The sequence below is a fragment of the Clarias gariepinus genome, chromosome 1, assembly GCF_024256425.1.
Source record: "Clarias gariepinus isolate MV-2021 ecotype Netherlands chromosome 1, CGAR_prim_01v2, whole genome shotgun sequence".
Lineage (NCBI taxonomy): Eukaryota > Metazoa > Chordata > Actinopteri > Siluriformes > Clariidae > Clarias > Clarias gariepinus.
Window position 1 is genome coordinate 50,337,104 of NC_071100.1, and position 20,469 is coordinate 50,357,572.

Genomic DNA, 20,469 nt, shown 5'->3' on the forward strand with positions numbered 1-20,469 from the left:
GCAGACCTGCGTGATGAGTGAAGATATGAAACAGAAAAACAGGATATTATAAAGTGTTACGATGTTTATTATGACTCTCTCTCTCGCTCTGCTGTAGATGTTGGGTTTGGAGAGATGTTTGAGGTAAGATCACTTCTCATAATACTCAGAGACGAGTAAATTTACAGTGGTTACATTTAGTGGATTTGTGCTGTACCGGTCTTGACGATAATGAGGATGAAGATGATGAATGCGATGACGGGGATGATGGGGTTGACGGGGATGACGGAGATGAGGACGATGACGGCGAGGACAGTGATGAAGATAAGGTAGATGTCGAGGAGCCCTGGGGATCACATTTCATTTGAGATTTATTTAAAATATGTGATATTATTTCAGGGGACTATTTTAGACATTTAAAGACGTGCCACGCTTACCTTGTACTATGTCTTCGCAACTCTCTCCGTCTGTCTCTGTCTCTCTCTGCAGCATATCTGTGTGATGAGTGAAGATGGAAAACAGAAATAGAGAATCTGAAGCCCCTGAATCGGCTGCTGTTTGGCCCTTGAACAAGGCCCTTAATCCTTAACTGCTCAGATGTATAATGTACAGTACAAATCTACAGTATGTCGCTTTGAATAAGGGCGTCTGCCAAATGCTTTACGAGTAAATGTGTGTGAGATAAGTCCTCATTAACTATTTTCACCAAAACCCTTCAGTACACCATAACTGGACCTTCTGATATTAGTGTTCACCACCATCTTTAATATGTCCCTTGCCCTGTCCACTGTGGCTTCAAGCAGTCCACCACCATTTCTGTTCCAAAGAATTCCAATCCTGCTGGTCTGAATGATTACCGACCGGTGGCTCAAACATCAGGGGTGATAAAGTGCTTCGAGAGACTTTTAAAGGATCCTATCTCTGCTTTTTTTTTTACCAAAATCCCTTGATCACCTACAATTTGCTGACAGACAAAACAGATGCAGGGGTGATGCCATCTCCCATGTATGCTTTTACATCTGGACACTGGGAAATGGAATTATTTAAGGCTTCTTTTTAACAACTATAGCTTAGCACTTAAACACTGTAGTCCCTTCCCAACTCATCATGAGGCTCAGTGAACTGTGACTGTGTCACTCGTTATGCTCTTGGATCCTGAGCTTCCTGACAAACAGAGCACCAGAGATCTCAGAAAGCGTCTTGGTGAACATGGGATCACCTCAAGGTTGTGTTCCGAGTCCCCTGCTCTTCTCTTATTACACCCACAATTGCTATGCTCGACACAGCTCCAACTCCACTGTGAAATTCGCAGATGACACTGTGGTGGTTGGTCTGATCCAGAACTACGACGAGACAGCTTATCTGAAGGAGACAGTGACACTATCTTCTTGGTGTAAGGACAACAACTTGGACTTAAATGTCTCAAAGACCAATGAGATGGTGGTGGACTTCAGGAAAGGAAACCAAGACTCTCAGTACACGCTGCTCAAAAACAACAGGACGCAACAGGGTGACCAGCTACGAGTGTCTGGGAGTCCATATCTCTGAGGACTTGTCCAGGACACCTCATATCTCCTCTCTGGTGAAGAAGCCAAGGCAGCACTTGTAACCACCACAGACAGCTGAGGAAGTTCATGATGTCTCCAGGTCTGCGCAAAACCTTCTACACCTTGATGGTCCGATCCGTCGTCTCGATTACCGTCTGTTCGACAAAAAGCTGGACAGGTCCAGGGGACAGCGCGTTATTAAAGACACTCATCACCCAAATCATAACCTGTTTCAGTGGCTGCTATCTGGGGAGACATCCCGGTCACTCAGGGCTCGGACAGAAAGGCTGAACAGTAGCTTTAACATTTTTTAGAGTTGTTGTTGTTGCAGTTGTGTTTTAGTTGTTGCTGGACTCGGTACAAACATCTACGGACAAATAAAATTTCGCGACACAGTAAAAGGCTTGAATCTTGAATTTCATGTAAGTGTGTAACATGACACTTCCTACTGGGGTTTCTCAATCTCCAGACAATTGACCCGCCCAACACCCTACATTAGGAGTTCAGTGATACCACGTGTGTGTGTGTGTGTGTGTGTGTGTGTGTTTCCTACTTGGAAATAGAAGTGTGTAATACTCACTGATAAACTGTTAATCGTGTTAGTCTGAGTGCAGATCGTTACAGCGCCCCCTGCCCGAGATCAAGGCTGAGCTGAATGGAACACTTTCCCCCTGTTTGATGTTGTTGCCATGGCAACGTTGGCAGCCGGCGAGCGTTTGAAGTTCACCGTCATAGATTTTAAATGTCGGCACAATGAGCGCGTTATAAAGCGTTATAAGTCTTTTCTGTGTCTTCTATCAGTGTGTGTGTGTGTGTGTGTGTGTATCGCGCCCCCGTGCGGTGACCAGGTTACAATCCCAATGTGCAACAAGAACAACAAAAAATAGGTCAGTGTCTCCCCCTAGCGGCCGCAGTTTATTCCTCCCCCCAGATTAAAGTCCGACAGTCACTGAAATCATCACACACACACACACACACACACACACAACATCCCCAAGTTACCAGTAAAAGAATGAGTATAATTTGAGGAGAAGACCCCTCTGCTGAAGAGGGACACTGAGACACACCCTGAGTATGGACATCCCGAAACATAATAATAATAATAATAATAATAATAATAATAATAATAACATCACCATCCTTTAAACACCTACCTGATAGTTATTGTTGTTATTCATATTTTGTTTTTTTAGTGTTTACCTACTATAGTTATTTTGTTTATATTTATTTTTTATAATGTAGTCAGTCTTTTATAATTGCCTTGGCAACACTGTATTTTCTTCATTTTCGTTAACATTCTCCCTCTGGCCCACTGTGTTCTTTAAGCCTCGATGTTGTTATTTTAAATTAAGTTAGGAGCAAATGATTTTTTCTTCCTGCCCCTGAATGACCTAAAATCACAGTTTATTTTCTGTTTTTACTGTATGATGACGTCATGAGTCCCCACTACAGAATCTCCAGCAAATATTATATTACAACACAAATGTATACTGTTTGTCTATTATTATTATTATTATTATTATTATCGAATATTATATTACTATTAGAATAAACGCTGGTCACGTGACAGCCACCAAGCCCATTAATGAAAATTGTCATATAATATTTCTTTTGTTGCACATTTATTTTGCAGAGGTTTGTTATGTAACACAAAATGTTTACACTTGACAAATATTGTAAATAAATGTGTTATGTGAAATATGACAAGATTTTGAAAAATCACCTAAAAAAGAACTTAAATTTAAAACAAACAATATCAAAATATGCATGTTGTTTATCAAAACGAGTCCATAAACACATACTGATTAAAAGAGCAAACATATTCAGGGAAAAAAAATACTTATACATATGTAAAAAATGTGTCATATATATATAATGATATAGATGCGTTTATATGTCAATATTTCATTAACGTTAACAAAGGTTGTCACGTGACTAGGGCTCGTTTTTAAAAATAAATTACAATTGTAATGATTTTGTTATTTTAAATAAAGACGAATAAACAACTTTTCAGGATCAGTTTTCGGTTCTCCAGGATCAGCTGGAGAAATCCCGCGTGTTTTATATCCGCGTGTCCAGAGATAAACCCTGCGTGGGATGTGACCCCATAATCCTTTCACTGTTCCAGTGTCCGCTTGTGCTGTGCTTTAGGTTCACCTGGTCTAATCGGTTTATTCAGGCATCAGAAGAAAAACACTTTATTTATTTAGTTTGATAACCAGTCCGACAAGGTGTTTCTCTTCTGGTTATTAAAGGTTTCAGTGTTAAAGGCTGCGGCTGGTCAGGTTCACCACGAGCACCAGCAGACAGTGCCATTACTTTTGCACTGATTGGGATGACACTTGAGTGTAAGTTGCTGTTTGTCCGCTGGGCCTGAACTCATCCCGCCTCGGATTGTGACGTTAAACATCAAACGCTCGCCGGCTGTCAACGTTGCCATGACAACAACATCAAACAGGGGACAGTATAAGGCTGAGGCTTGGTCTCGCGCAGGGGCGCTGTAACGGTCCGCACACAGACTACACACCTAACGGTTTATCAGTGAGTATTACACACTTTAAAAGTAAAATAAAAGGGGGGAGGGGGGGAGTCTGCTGCTTCAGTGTTTTTTCTGACCTTTGTGTCAGATGTTACTCTGGTATAGTGTTGCTCTACTTTTTCAAGACTGAAATAAAGAAGGCAGAATAATTAATAGACTGTGATGGATTGTCCCCCTGTCCAGGGTGTACCCCGCCCTGTGTCCTAAGCCTCCTGGGACAGGCTCCAGGCCCCCGCGACCCTGAATACAGGATAAAGCGATAAAGCGGTATAGGAGATGAGTGAGTGAGTGAATTAATAGACAATACCGACTAAACACTGGACGTCAGATAGACGTGCAGATCATGTCTATACTGGGTCCGTCGGTCCATGACCAATTCTGGACATCTATTCGACGTCCGAACTAGGTCCACTATTTGGACGTCCAACCATGACCCAACCTGGATGTCATTTTGGCGTTCGACATTTGACCTAATCTGGCTTTTTTTTTTTTTTTGGATGTCATTTGGACGTCTATGGCAGTGGCAGTAAGGTTTTACAAAATAGAGCCTATCAACATGATTATACATATGAATACAGATTATTTATAAACAAACAAGATTTATTATCTGTATGACTATTTATTTATTTGGTAGACCATATATATATATATTTTTTACATTTTCCTGTTTCCCTAAGTTTTTAGTGGTACATCACTATATGTATGAAGTGACTGGATCTCCATTATTTAACTGATATATAAGCACAGACTTTAAGCAGAATAAGGCAGAATAATTAACAGACTTTCAAAGATAGAAGCTGTGAACATTTTAATGTTAAAAGCTCGAGCTGTTTAAGTTCACCAGCAACACTTTAAAGGGAAATAGTGCCATTACTTTTGCACAAATTGGAACCTATGTAGAATGTTTCGTGTGGGGGAACAAACATAACCCACATAAACCTGATATAACAGGTTAATAATGGGCTGCGCCATCAGTCAGGGTGTGGTCCAGAGCTTGATTGACAGCATGCCAGGGCGAATTGCAGAGGTCTAGAAGACGACTCTTTACATACATATACTTCAGTATAACGGAGTAACATCTGACAAATAGATCCAAAAAACACTGAAGCAGCAGACTTTGTGAAAATTAAAAATTGTGCCATTCTTAAAGTTTTTCGCCCTGGCTTTGTTATTGCATTACACACACACACACACACACACACACACACACACACACACACAGGTTTGAGACCCAGGACGTGGAGCTTTAGATTCCCATCTTGAGACAAAGCCATGATAATAAGTAAGGAAAGACTTCTTTAAATATCTAAAACTTTCTCCATAAACGGCATCACAGATTTAAAATAAACCTAAAATGAAATTTAATCCCCAGAACTCATCAGCATTATGTACCTCATCTTCCTCGCCATCATCGCCATCATCGGCGTCATCGCCGTCATCACGGTCACCTCTGTCATCCCCGTCCTCGCTATCCTCGGCCTCCTTGGCCTCATCGCCGCCATCCCCATCGTCGTCTTGGATACCGGTACAGCGCAAATCCACTAACATCACCAGTGTAGAGTAACTGAGAGAGGGTGATATTTAAACATCATAACACCTCCAAAACACAGGCAGAGAGGGGGGCAAATACTTACAGTCAGGGAGACAGTCCACGAACTGGACACAACAGCTAATTATACTACTGTATAGTGTGTGTGTGTGTGTGAATGATGGCAGTATATTCTACTATATATAGAGGAAGGAGACGATGATGACTAGTGAGAGAAAACGATAGAAGACAAACAGTAAGTGGAATGACGTGTAGACTGTAAAAACTCCAACTAGTTTAACGATGAATGAGTTAATATTGTATTGTTGGTGCAACTTCTTATGGTGGAATATGCTAATGAGCTTAGCTAACGTTAGGCTTCATGGTACCGACTGTAGCTCCAGCATGTGCCTCTGTAGAATTAATGCTAATATTAGTTTTAAGTCAACACTTTAGGTGTAGCGGTTAGCATTGCCACCTTGCGCCTCCAGGGTCTGGGTTTGAGTCCCACCTCAGGGTGTGTGTGTGTGGAGTTTGCATGTTCTCTCCATGTTTGGTGCGTTTCCTCCGGGCGCTCTGGTTTCCTCCAACAGTCCAAAGACTTGCAGATTAGGAATTGCAATTGTTGTTCTCAAATTGTCTGTAGTGTGTGTGTGTGTGTGTGTGTATGTGTGTGTGCCCTGTCCAGCATGCCCCAAGTCTCCTGGGATTGGCTCAAGGCCCCCCATGACCCTGAATACAGGATAAAGCAGTACGGACAATGAGAGAGATGAAAGTTAATGTTTTGACTGTCGTAACTGTCCGATATTATAATCTGTTCGTGATGCAAAAACATTAAACAACAACATGGTTAAAGTTGTACAGCTGTTTTCACTTAGGGTGTACTCACTTTTGTTGCTGGCTGTTTTGACAATGATGTCTGTATGTTGAGTTATTTCCAGAGAACAGTGAATCTGTACCATTATACAAGCTGCACATTGATGTCTATAAAATATATCTAAGTTTCATTTCAATAATATAGTCCTTTAAAATTATATACTTAAACATTTGCTGAAATTAGTGGGGTGTACTTACTTTTGTGAGTGGGTGTATTTATTTGAGTAACAGCAAACCGGCGGGTTTTTACCATGGCTGGGGCTGGATTTACAGGAACTAAACGTTCCTAAACATTTATATATTTTTTAAAATTTTGCACTGACCGCGGCTAACGCTAACATCTGGCTCAGCGGTTAACATTAGCACAGGAAGTTCATTAAACGCCGCTGTTTGACCTCAAAAGCGACTCTAACTTTAAAGCAACTCATATTCAAGTGTCAGAAAGATTCTAAATAGGTTTCAATTTGTGCAAAAGTAATGGCACTGTCTGCCTTCAAGTTCAGCTGCTGGTGAACTTAAACAGCTCGAGCTTTTAACATTAAAATGTTTAGAGCGGTTAGCATTAGCACAGGCGGTTCATTATCCAGTTACAGTGACCGCTGGAACAAAATTCCAATGTTGTCTTTGAAAGTCTATTAATTATTCTGCCTTATTCTGCTCATAGTCTATGCTTATAGATCAGTTAAATAATGCGGATCCAGTCCCTTCATACATATAGTGATGTGCCACTGAAACCCTCTCTGCTCCTTATCCACTAACATCAAAATCCACCCGATGTCTTGGGTTGTGTGTAGCATTCTCTACCATCTCACACACACACACACACACACACACACACACACATACCGCTACTTTCAGCACATTTAGAAGCACAAAATGTTTTCAGCGTAGCTTGTAAATGTGTGTTAAAGGTCTAATTCCGTGTATAACTGGAACACAGCTACCTTGGTGGTGTATCAGTAAGTGGAATAAGCAACTGAATTAAGATTCCTTAACTGGAGCTCTGTTACAGATCTAATCACGTTGGTAATTTATAAATGACGAGCAATTAATGTTTCAAATGATCAACGTGACCCGAGGGAGTCATGCATTCGGCTGAACATTACTCATGTACATGATTCGTACCCTTGTTATAAATCTATCAAGATACTTGATAGAAATAAAACATTATTAGAATTCCAGAAACCTTTGTGTCTTTTATTAATATCTTTTATTTTGATCCTAATAAGCTATTCTGTGAAATTGATCGATCTTTGCCTTTCCAAGACGGTTCTTGTTCCCTTTACCCAGAGCTCTGCTGTGGAGGATCGGGTCAGAGGGCTGACGGCTGGCCTCTCCGAGCACTGAATTCTCAAAGCACTTGACGTAGATCTACAGTATGAAGCCGTCCAAACCTTTTCTATTGGACCTGGAGAGACACGCTGTCCTTAGATTCACAAACTCTAGTTGCCATGAACTGTTTTTGATTCGGACACACTGGTGGATGGAATGTTTTTTTTTTTTTTTGGTTATAATATTGTGATATAAAAGAGTGAGTAAGAGACTGATGAGCTGCTGGTGGTCTCCAGGTATTGTACTGACCTTTAAGCTAAGTAGAGCCTGTGTTCTCCTGTTTCATGCAGAACTGGTAAAAAACCCTACAGTATGTAACTTGTTACTAAACTATGGTACCCAAGTACCTTATTTTTGTTTACAGTGTACTTATATTGTTGCATTTTGTTTTCTCTTATTATATTATATTCACAAACAATCTGTATTTAAAAATATAGACTTATTTGTGTGTTTGTCATTAAAGATTGTAAGAGATGTAATATTCCACGTTCCTCCAGTGGACATGAACAGATACACTTTCTAATCACTTGCATCTACCGTAATATTATTAAATCTAATCTTAATCTGCGCTCTTTACGCAGCTCCTCACGTCAGCTCTTTAAGATCAATAGAGTCGACACACACACATAAACATGGTTTCCACCCTCCTACTTTTTTCATGTCTGTGTGTGTGTAGATTTCTTGCAGTATCATTTTGGCCCGAACACTTGTGTGTAAACCCCTCGTCATCATCAGAGCTGTTCGTTATTGTGAATTTAATCATTTAGAGTAAAGGCTTTATCCTGGTTGTGTTTATAGTTTTTGATGTTGAATCATTCTACCCATTGAGTCAAATTTCCTCTGTCAGTATACTCAGTGTTATTTATTTAATAATAATAATAAAAAAACAATGAACAAATTGAACAGAACAAACTGTGCAGAATTCATTTGAAGACAGAAAGAAAAATAATTTGCCATGTGAATCGTTCAGAGCACCACCTGTAGGATCGTACAGGAACTGCAATGTTTTACCGCCTCGAATACAAACATATTCTGTATAAATTTTAAATATTTATTAAAAAAAAGAGTCAGTGTGGTTTACATGCCTCGCCACGTGAATGATAAGCAGATGATTTTTATTAAACTTGAAAACAAGCAATGTAAATTTATGTTTAAGTCAGTCTGAGACCAAATACATTCGGCTGCCCCTCTGTACCTTTTTCTAGCCCTAACGTCTGTAAATAACAATTTTCACTAAAACCTAAAGTTTTCTTCCGTCAATCAGGGGACGTTTAGCCTTAATCCCAGACAGGGGGCGCTGTAACCATCTCCACATAGACTACACAACTAACACTTTATCGGTGAGTATAACTGTTCTATTTTACAGTAGGATATGCACACATTATATTATATTATATTATTGAACTCCTAATGTGAGGTCCGGGTCTGGGTCCGGGTCTGGGTTGACCCGCCGTGCGGACTTTAAAAAACTCTGGTATGAAGCATCTCGTTAGACTCTTACATACAATCACACCTACATTACAATGTCCAGTTATATGATGATTAGAGCCAATATGGGGTTTTTGTTATAAAGGAGTTGGAAAGTGAGGGGAGGGGAATTTCCAAAAATCTGAATTTACAAGTTGTAATTTGTAAAGATTATGAGAAAAAAAATATCACAAATTCACGATAAGATAAAAAAAAATTTCTAGTTAAAAACTTGAAAATTTCCAGTTCCAGGCTATTTTTTATGAAGGAAACAGTTTGATTAGATGTGACGTCTGTCCAACCGTGCCAAGTGCACACGTCGTTACCTTCTTGATAAAAAAATCCAAAAACACAAATTGGCGAATTTTAAACACAAACGTTTTAAGTTTATTTCCCATAAATTATGGTTTTTTTGTTGTAAACTAGAAAATTTCTATTTTTTTCCCCACAAATATCTCCTTTTTTAAACTTGCCAATTCTCCGCCTCTTCCCTTTAAACTCTTTTTAAAAATCCCATATTGGCCCTAAAACACCATCGTATCAGTTATAGTGTAGTGAAGGGTTTTAGTAAAAATAGTTAATGAGGACCTTATATCACACACACACACACACACACACACACACACACACACACACACAGGACTCAGGGGCTTCAGATTCTGTATTTCTGTTTCCCGCCTTCACTCATCACACAGATATGCTGCAGAGAGACAGAGAGACAGAGAGACAGACAGAGAGACAAAGAGACAGAGAGTTGTCAGCAAGTAAGCAAAGACTTCTTTAAATATTTAAAACAGTCTTTTTTTGCACACCACTCAAACACACACACACACACACACACACACACACACACACAGTGGATAAACCTTTTACACTTACAGAAAGATCTCTGAAATATTCATTGTAGTCTAAAGCGTAGCCGACTACAAAGTGGTTCGGAATCTCAAACCCAACATCTGGAGCAGAGAGAGACAGAGAGAGAGAGAGAGAGAATCATAATAAACATTATTATTATTAGTAGTATATAATAAAATTATTATTTAAATAATGATTTCAATAATAATAATAATAATAATAATAATAATAATAATAAAATATGATACTAATAAATACTGTTAGCAATAATTAATATTAATTCTTCTTCTATTATTATTATTACAATAGTTAAATGATAATTATAACATATAATAATTATTATGTTTTATAATAGAGATATATACAGTGGCTTGAACTTTTCCACATTTTGTCACATTACAGCCACAAACATGAATCAGTTTGTAATTCCACGTGACAGACCGGTGGAACGAAAATCATATACGATTCCAAACATTTTTTTTACAAATAAATAACTGAAAAGTTTGTGTGCGTAATTATTCAGCCCCCTGAGTCAATACTTTGTAGAACCACCTTTTGCTGCAGTTACAGCTGCCAGTCTTTTAGGGTCTGTCTCTACCAGCTTTGCACATCTAGAGACTGAAATCTTTGTCCATTCTTCTTTACAAAACAGCTCCAGCTCAGTCAGATTAGATGGACAGCGTTTGTGAACAACAGTTTTCAGATCTCGCCACAGATTCTCGATGGGATTTAGATCTGGACTTTGACTGAGCCATTCTAACACATGGACATGTTTTGTTTTAAACCATTCCATTGTTGCCCTGGCTTTATGTTTAGGGTCGTTGTCCTGCTGGCAGGTGAACCTCCGCCCCAGTCTTAAGTCTTCTGCAGACTCCGAGAGGTTTTCTTCCCAGATTGCCCTGTATTTGGCTCCATCCATCTCATCAACTCTGACCAGCTTCCCTGTCCCTGCTGAAGAGAAGCACCCCCAGAGCATGATGCTGCCACCACCATGTTTGACAGTGGGGATGGTGTGTTCAGAGTGATGTGCAGTGTTAGTTTTCCGCCACACATAGTGTTTTGCATTTCTGACCAGAGCACCTTCTTCCACATGTTTGCTGTGTCCCCCCACATGGCTTGTGGCAAACTGCAAACGGGACTTCTTATGGTTTTCTGTTAACAATGGCTTTCTTCTTGCCACTCTTCCATAAAGGCCAACTTTGTGACTAATAGTTGTCCTATGGACAGATTCCCCCACCTGAGCTGTAGATCTCTGCAGCTCGTCCAGAGTCACCATGGGCCTCTTGGCTGCATTTCTGATCAGCGCTTTCATTGTTCGGCCTGTGAGTTCAGGTGGACGGCCTTGTCTTGGTAGGTTTACAGTTGTGCCATACTCCTTCCATTTCTGAATGATCGCTTGGACAGTGCTCCGTGGGATGTTCAAGGATCTGGAAATCTTTTTGTAGCTTAAGCCTGCTTTAAATTTCTTAATACCTTTATCCCTGACCTGTCTGGTGTGTTCTTTGGACTTCATGGTGTTGTTGCTCCCAATATTCTCTTAGACAACCTCTGAGGCCGTCACAGAGCAGCTGTATTAGTACTGACATTAGATTACACACAGGTGCACTCGGTTTAGTCTTTAGCACTCATCAGGCGATGTCTATGGGCAACTGACTGCACTCAGACCAAAGGGGGTAAATAATTATGCACACCCCACTTTGTTATTTATTTGTAAAAAATGTTTGGAATCGTGTATGATTTTCGTTCCACTTCTCACGTGTACATCACTTTGTACTGGTCTTTCACGTGGAATTCCAATGAAACTGATTCATGTTTGTGGCTTTAATGTGACAAAATGTGGAAAAGTTCAAGGGGGCCAAATACTTTTGCAAGCCACTGTATATACAGAGAGAGACGGTGTAGTGGGGCAGGGGTGCAAATACTTACAGTCAGGAAGACAGACAGTCTGATTAGGGCCCCTCTTCACTAACAAACTGTAATCAGGACACACCAGCATTAATTATACTACTGTATAGTGTGTGTGTGTGTGTGTGTGTGTGTGTGTGTGTGTGTGTGTGTGTGTGATGGCACTACATTTTGATATACAGACAGATACAGAAAGGGTCTGGAACAGACACACACTCAGACACACACACACACACACACTCACCCTGCCACTTTGATCAGTTTGGGTTTAAAGGCTTGGACCTGAGTCAGGAGGGTCTGCAGGGTCTTGCCCGTGTCCACTATAGCCTGACACACACACACACACACACACACACTTAACAAGCAAAATAGGAACAAAAAAAAGAAATTTATCCAAATTATCCTTTTATAAAAGTCTTACCTCCACGATCAGGACGTTCTGCCCAGAGGAGAGAGAGAGAGAGGGAGAGAGAGAGAGAGAGAGAGAGAGGGAGGGAGAGAGAGAGAGAGAGAGGGAGGGAGAGAGAGAGGGAGAGAGAGACACAGAGAGAGAGAGAGGGAGAGAGAGAGAATTAAAGAAAAAGTTAAAAGAGTTTAAATGTTAAATCTAATAATAATCTGATCTTTAATGTAAACAGTGATACCGACAAAACCTTCCGTTTATTTATATAGATTATGTTCCTTTAATTTATTTCACATTTCCATCACCTTATATGAACAGATAGACTGTATATTTAACCTGACATTTTAAATCTAATTTTAAAGGACACGTCTTTTACACACAGTCCCCTTAGAACTCGTGTTCAGTTGTTCGGACGCATCTCCGGTCCGTGTGTACAAACAAAAACATCAAACTCTTTTATTCTTGCGCGTTTAAACAAGCCGATTAGATTCACCCCCTGAATGTGACCTAATATAAGAGAAGTACCCCCCCCCCCCCCATCAACGCCCCCCCCCCCCCCATCCCCCCAAACGGGTTGTTGCTACAGTATAAACACTGAAACAGCGCGATCGGAGAAGGAGTGAAACAGAGAGTTTGCTTTTGGGTATTTTAGCTAGGGCATTAACACACACACACACACACACACACACACACACACACACACACACTGGGGGAGCTCTGAGACCTGTGCTAACTTGTTAAAGTAAAACACTGGCCTTTAAAGCAGCAGTGTGTGTGTGTGTGTGTGTGTGTGTGTGTGTGTGAGTTGTTCAGGTGCAGAATGTTTGTTATTACTGATTGAACCTCACTTTCTGTCTTTCTTTCAGCATTCAGTCGTCATTTCATCCTCTGCTGCCTCTGACCTTATATGTCACTATATACAAATGAGCTGGAGTTGAGGAATTTAATTTACTTTCTAATTTCTTAATCCTAATTCCACTTAATATAATAATACGCCTTTAATAACAGTGAATGATCACAAACACTTATTTTTGATGTTGTAACGATGCACCTTTGCCCTACATGAAGTTTAGACCTGTGTTGGAGAAAGAGGTGACGCACGGCTCTGACATTCCTCACACACTGACTCACACACACACACACACACACACACACACTGGGAAGTTCTTAAAGTTCCACATTCCTCCTGGTCACCTCCCGGTGTTTTACAGCGTTTCATGATTTCACATTAACCGTAACCATGAAGAGATAAAACCTCCTCCGAGTCAGTGTGTAAATGATTAAAAATCTAATTATAGCTCTGGTATAAGAGGAACAATTCCGATACTGTACTTTATTATTCTCGGGGTGAACACGTCCTGACTCCTGACTCACTGTTCAAAGGAAAAGCAACACGTTTGATGTTTCCACACATGTGACTGACTGTAAGGAAATGACATCATCCACGGCTCAAACTGAAATAACGTTACTGACACAGTGATTAATCACGTCCTTACCTTCCCCGTGAGAACAGACAGACTCTCAGCGCCGATCACCTGCATGTCCGGCATAGAATGATCATTCTGGATTAGGACACACACACACACACAAACACACACACACAAGGGCTTAACTTCAAAACACTTCAAATGACGTGTGTTCAAAAAAATGACTCCAGCAAATTATTCCATAAAAATAGTATTTCCCCTCATTTTTGTTAAATCAATTTTTATTGAATATTATTAGTATTAGTAATTATATCACTCCTATAATCATTAATATTATCATCATCATCATCATCATCATCATCAGCTCCTCCATACAACTCAACACATGAAGAGAAAGATTATCTGTGGTTTGTCTCCCTCTGTTGGCTGATAAACTCATTGCAGGAGCTTCAAAGCCTTTGGCTTGTTTACAGTTAAAGTTACAGTTTCTTTTTCTTCACATCTTTAGGTTTCCTTTTAACAAATTACAGTTACAATACAAGTTACAATTCTAAACAAATAATTTGCTTCTACCACACAGGATGCCGTGTGGTGTGTGAATGATTTGGAGCAGCACCCGTACGGTCATAGAGGAACTGCAACATCTTACCACCTCAACAAAAACATAAAAAAATTTATTGATTTTGGAGTAAAAATCACGACACGTAACTGGATCGATCTCCCCGGCCTAACAACATATTTGCCAAATAAGTGTCCAGGAACGAAGTAAATTTTTGAATTTGTCTGAAGTCGCTTGGGAGCAAAAAGAATAATCAAATGATCTGACTCAATGAAGCGGGTGCATCTGTCTTGCTTCATGTTGATTAATCTGCCATGAGCCAATCACAACGAGGCACTGATATTATATATCTAATGGCCAAAACATGGCATCGGTGCTAAAACGTGTTTTACCTACGTGAAAAAGTGAATTTTTAGATAACACCATGTTTCATGATACTTGAAAGTACACATACAAATTTATATTTTTATCAGATAAAAAGTAACATTTGATGAATACAATTTCATGTTTCAGTGTCTGTACCTTTTTAAATTTGAATCTTTTAACAATTTTAATTGTCATTCTGATGAAACTCAGTCAATTTAGATTTCACATGACATAAACCTAAAACGGTGTATTATTTTAAAATGAAAAATTGTTAAGATACTGCATCATGACTTTGACATGGTTACGGACACTACAGAATTTTTTTTTTTTATAAGATTTTACCCAAAAAAATTTTAAGCACAAATTTTTACAGGTCATATACTGCTAAAGGTTTACACCAATGTTAGTATCAATACTCATGTTTTTAAATAATTATTGTTTAAATTATTATTTATCATTTTTGGGGCACAGATAAAATCATCTCTCCAAAACGGCTGAAGTTAGTGACTTAAAATTTTTTTTATGGAAGTGAGATCGTTTACTTCCATTCCAAAGTAGCTTCTTTGGCCACACACATTTTCTGTATTATATGTATACCCACAATTCCGCAGCGCAAGAGGGAGAAAAACCGTTGGCTCAGTTGTGATCACGTGACCCTCGATGTCAAAACAAAAAGCAAATGCGTGATACATGATACTCGGTACTCGTAAACCAAGACTTGTTCGTTTTTCAAGTCAAAATTTATTGAAAATCTTTGCTCGTCTTGCGGAACACTCGTAAACCGCATTACTCGTAATCCGAGGTTCCACTGTTTTTGCAGTTGCAGGTGAAATATTGTAAACACTTATTTTACTAATTATATATTAGTATCGACTCTGATGTCGTGTCTAATTACCAGGTAGCTCTTGAGTCGGATGAAGTCGACGGTCATGGGCAGAGACCTGCTGGAGTTGCGGTTCAGCACCTGGATGCGGTCCACTAGATCTGAGCAGAACTGATGGGCCCCCTTCAGCACACACAGCACCGCGATGTCGTGGTCGCCCAGATCGTCCATTATGTCGCGCGCCAGCCGCTCCGTCCTGCCGCCAAAAACACACATCACTCCACACTTACCTTCTCTCATCGCTACTTCCTGTATCACAACACAGCACTGTTCACTTCTGGGATCTGATTGGCCGAGGAGGTGACCAGAGCACAATTCATACTAAGGGTGGAAATCACCAGGGAGCAGACGATACGATATTAACACAATACCTCGATTTGTATTGCGATTCTTTAAGTTTCACAGTATCCAGATTAGATTTTTTTTTTTCACAGATTTTGTTACAATTCTAAACAAATTTAGCAAATAATTTGCCTTTCATACTGGATGCCTTGCTGCATTAGTAGTGTAGAGTGTGCCACCTGCAGGATTACAGAGGAACAGCTAAATTTTACCATTTCAAATGGAAAAATGTATAAATTAAAGTTAATTAAAAATATTTATATATTTTAGAGTACATTAGAATGAAGACAAAAGAATGAAGATACCTAACTTAGTAGATTTCCCCCCATCTTTATTTCATAACATTATTAAACATAACTTTAAATGGCGTGTCAGTCTTTCATAAACAAGTCAGATAGCTCGATAGATTAATTGATTAATAGAGTAATTGATTGATTGATTGATTGATTAGCTGATTGGCACAAGGGAGAAGTACATAATTGTCCAATGCATGCTGGGTAATATAGTGCAAAAAACAACATCTCGGTCAAACCTCTAGTGCTGTGCGACTAAAGAACATGAATTAATTGAAGTTAGTTAGTGCTCGTTTATTATTACCGGTCCATGATGACTCCATGTGGAATGTAGACGGAGTCCAGATCCCCGCTGTAATACTCCGGGTAGGTGAACAGATCCAGACAGTACCCCGGCCAATCATCTGGGATCTGTCGATGAAAGAAGGCTTTCAACTATATTTCTCTTTTATTATTGTATTAAAAAAGAAACAACTTACTTGGTCAGAAAAATATTATAATAAACAAAAACAATTATTATTTCAGGAAGAAGGGGCATTGATGAGAGGTTCCATGCACACCTGTAATCAGGACCCTCATGCACCATTAACATCTGCCAAGTGATGATTCAGCTTAAATAACAATGCAGTTACATCATGTTGCCTGGTGGTGGCGCTGTTTCATCATCTTTAATCATTCAAGGGGGGAAAAGTTGACTTTCCAGGTTTCCTTACTTTTTTTTTTTTTTGCTTGTTTGTTGTTCATTAATTAAGGAAATGAAAACAATAATAATTTTAATGATGATTCTGTTTTGAGTAAAATTATTTTCATAGTGTGTTCAGACAAAAAACGACCCGGTTGATGAACTTCAATGGACAAAGCCAGCAGAAATTCTCATGGTTGTAAGATTTTTCTACCTGCTGGACTACTCAAAGTAGGACTTTTCAGGCAGCCATTTTGGATTTTACGGAAGCCATTTTGTTACTTTTCTACAAACTTAGCATTACTAGCAGCTTCGTTTAGGATTACAGTGAACAGTTTAATTCTCAATACGACACACTTTAATCTCTGTTTCCAAACTTTAATTTGCCTCCTAAAGGCGTTTTGTAACACAATGAACATTGTTTCTTAAACTACGCTAACACGCTATTACAAAGCTTTTTTTGTAGGATAGCTCGGTAGTTAGCCGACTAGTTAGTGTGAGATGGAAACTTCCTTAGTTTTTGAAATCTGTTCAAAATAACTGAGAAGTCCAGCTCCATTACGCTTATAACCTGTAAAACCTTTTATCTAAACATTTGGACAATTAGTGTTAGTTAAATGTTTCTTAAATCTTAGAAAGCTAGCTAGCTCCATAACGTTATATAAACTATATTGATGAACTTCACTATAACTATAAATATATGTATATTTTTTCTAACAATTAGCTTCTCAGTTAGAAAAGTAGCTGGCTGGCTGGTTTGTTGTGTTAGCTAACATTTTATATTTGTGATAAAATAAACATTATTCAAAGTGCTTGCTAAGCCTTTATAAAAATATGAATTGTAAGTCACTCACTTATCATCTATACCACTTTATCTTGTATACAGGGTCGCCAAGGGCCTAGAGCCTATCCCAGGACACTTAGGGCACAAGGCAGGATACACCCTGTACAGAGCGCCAATACATTGGAGGACACACACACACACTCATTCATACACTACAGGAAGTTTGGGAAGGCCAGTTAGGCTAATCTGTATCCGGAAGAAATCAACCAAACACAAGGATGCACACAGACACAGGGCGGGAATTGAAACCCGACCTTGAAGGTGCAAGATGACAAATATTTTTGGATGCTCTTATTTCTAACATGGCTGCTTTTACGCCCTGTCATTTAAATGGGTTTAGCAACTTTTCGGCATATAAGTTTAAGGCATCGCTATGGCTGAACCAGTTGAGATATCAAGAATCCCTTTGCAATTTTGCTTCCTCAGTGGTTTGATTTCATATCGGCCCGGTTTGGTACCAATCAAATAAATCCCCTAGGAGTAGTATATCAAATTCTATTGGGGGCGTTTGGCAAATTACCTAAAATAACTGATTTCCTGCTGAGCATAGTGAAAATTGTTTATCTTAATAAGATCTTAGGCCATGTCTACATGTAGCTGGGTATTTTAAAAAAAGTTAGATTTTTCTCTACGCAGTTTAAGGTCGATAAAAACTGAGCCTTGGGAAAACTCCTTTTAAAGAGAAGATTTTCCCAAACCCTGTTTTCAGTGGTGTTGTGTATACAGGGGGAAACTGAGATTTTGGCTTGTCGTAACGTCACATTGTGGGCCGATGATGTCATTGCCTGTGTGCTAGTCTCCTTGATTTGACGTCAGCTTTATTTATAAGGTTATTTTCTGCAATGGCGGACTTTACGTAAACCAGTGACTGTGTTAACGATACTTACTTGACTTTTAACACGCGGTCACATACACACGCAGGTACTCGCACAATACGTTAACAAACAGAGGAGCCTGAATGGACGACGCAGCTCACCGCTACTACATACAGAACTTTGAAGACACAGACCACACAAACAGCGACGGCGGTTTTGAACAAAACCCGGACATTGTTGTACAGGCCGGGAACTTGTGATGTTGAAAGTTGTGATGATGTTTTGACTAGGCTTTGGATTGACCCCCTTTTGATTAGGGATGCTCCTGACAGCACTTAACCGGGTGTTTTACGTCGTCATGTGGACAAGGTCGTGTGGAGCGAATTATAAAAAAAAATAAAAAAAATCTCAGTTTTTTAGATGACCCAGCTACATGTGGACATGGCATAAATGTGTATGGGGTTATATACAGATCTGTTGCTGCTGAAGAACACTGTTAGGATCTTCAAAGCTCTTGCCTGACCTGGAGCTTCAGTAGAGGCCATAGTGAACAGGGCTCCATAGCTCATGGGTTAGAGCTCTGGTCTCGCAAACCAGCTATCGTGGGTTCAATTCCCACAGTCTACGGGTGGTGTTTTTTAAAAGTATGAATCTGATCCCAGAGTGTGACCCCGGTTCTGAGAGTTGTGGACACTGATGATGAGGATGGATGGTGCCATGTGGACAGGATGAAGAGCGGTGAGGTTACGGTGTGGATGCTTCCAGATTAACTTCATTTGTACCACAAATGTGCAAAAACGAGCATGTGAGCTGTGCGGTCTGTTTCTGTATTCAATTTTGTTTAAAAAAAAAAACTTTAAAATGTTTTTTTTTTTTATTGTTCAGTCGTATCCTGGCAACGCAGTGTGTCTCTGAGTGACGTCACCGCGTGAATTCGGATAAGAGGCTTACTGTAACCCCTGTGTTCTCACTCTGAGGATTAAAAAAAAGTATATTTTATCCTCATATATGGTTTATATCTTCAGTTTAATCTCGTGCTTTAGAGGAAGCTCCAACACTGAAATGATTTAATGAGTGTAAACCTCTAAACCCCTACAGAGCCGCAGTACAGAGAGTTAAACCCCCGCAGGATCCCACGATCACGCGAAACTTGTCAAACTCCTGAAACTTCTCCCACGGCACTTTCACTTTCTCACGGCGCGAGACACACACACACACAGCGCGAGACACACACAGCGCGAGACAGAGAGAGACAGAGAGAGACATGTGAATTTACCACGACGCCCCTGTGTGTCCGTGTGTCCTCCCTCGGCTCGGCCATGCTGCGGATCCTCGGCTGGTTCACATCTCACTCGGAACCGAACAAAGCTCCTTTTCACGGCCGCCAGGGCTCGAACAGCTCCGCGCATGCGCAGACAACACCAAGCGCCCAACAGGAACCTCCAGTTTCTCACATTAAACACATCAAAGACAAAGATTAAAGCCAGAACACAGTAAGAGTTGTTTGTTTGTTTGTTTGTTTGTTTGTTTATTGATTTGTCCTTCTTTGGAGGGGGAACACTTAGGGGGTCTGGGTGAACCTGTGAGTCCTAAAAATAAAGGAAAGTTTTTCAGAATACACTATGGATTGTTCCCTGTGTAATAAACATCACAAACTGTAATGAAATAAAACACAATAATTAAATGATTATAGTATCAAATAATTCTAAAATTGAATAATAAAATTATAAAATGACAAACAAAATAAAACATATAAAGTAATTATATTATTGTATTATTTATAAGTGTATTAGCTATTTATATAATACAATTATAAATAATACACTC

General features: G+C 39.6%; 1 protein-coding gene and 1 long non-coding RNA gene across 2 annotated transcripts; both read right to left on the minus strand.

Moving 5' to 3' along the window:
- Positions 1-201: 201 nt before the first annotated feature.
- On the minus strand, positions 202-2,223 carry LOC128529501 (uncharacterized). The gene is made up of 3 exons (XR_008361058.1): positions 2,107-2,223; positions 417-473; positions 202-325 (listed from the first exon to the last, which is right to left on the minus strand). It is a non-coding gene; the product is annotated as an uncharacterized LOC128529501 (long non-coding RNA).
- Positions 2,224-8,861: 6,638 nt separating this feature from the next.
- prtfdc1b (phosphoribosyl transferase domain containing 1b) lies at positions 8,862-20,045 on the minus strand. The gene is made up of 9 exons (XM_053505210.1): positions 19,919-20,045; positions 16,606-16,712; positions 15,679-15,862; positions 13,928-13,993; positions 12,450-12,467; positions 12,273-12,355; positions 12,050-12,096; positions 10,148-10,224; positions 8,862-9,968 (listed from the first exon to the last, which is right to left on the minus strand). The coding sequence occupies exons 1-9, from the start codon at positions 19,961-19,963 to the stop codon at positions 9,921-9,923; spliced, it is 675 nt and encodes a 224-aa protein (XP_053361185.1). The 5' UTR covers positions 19,964-20,045; the 3' UTR covers positions 8,862-9,920.
- Between the last annotated feature and the right edge of the window lie 424 nt (positions 20,046-20,469).

Coding starts and splice junctions, on each gene's coding strand:
- prtfdc1b (XM_053505210.1), bottom strand. CDS start 19,963: ATGGCCGAGCCGAGGGAGGACACACGGACACACAGGGGCGTCGTG. Junction 13,994..15,678: donor TCCGACTCAAGAGCTACCTG/GTAATTAGACAC, acceptor GTCCTAATCCAG/AATGATCATTCTATGCCGGA. Junction 9,969..10,147: donor AATATTTCAGAGATCTTTCT/GTAAGTGTAAAA, acceptor GTCTCTCTGCAG/CATATCTGTGTGATGAGTGA.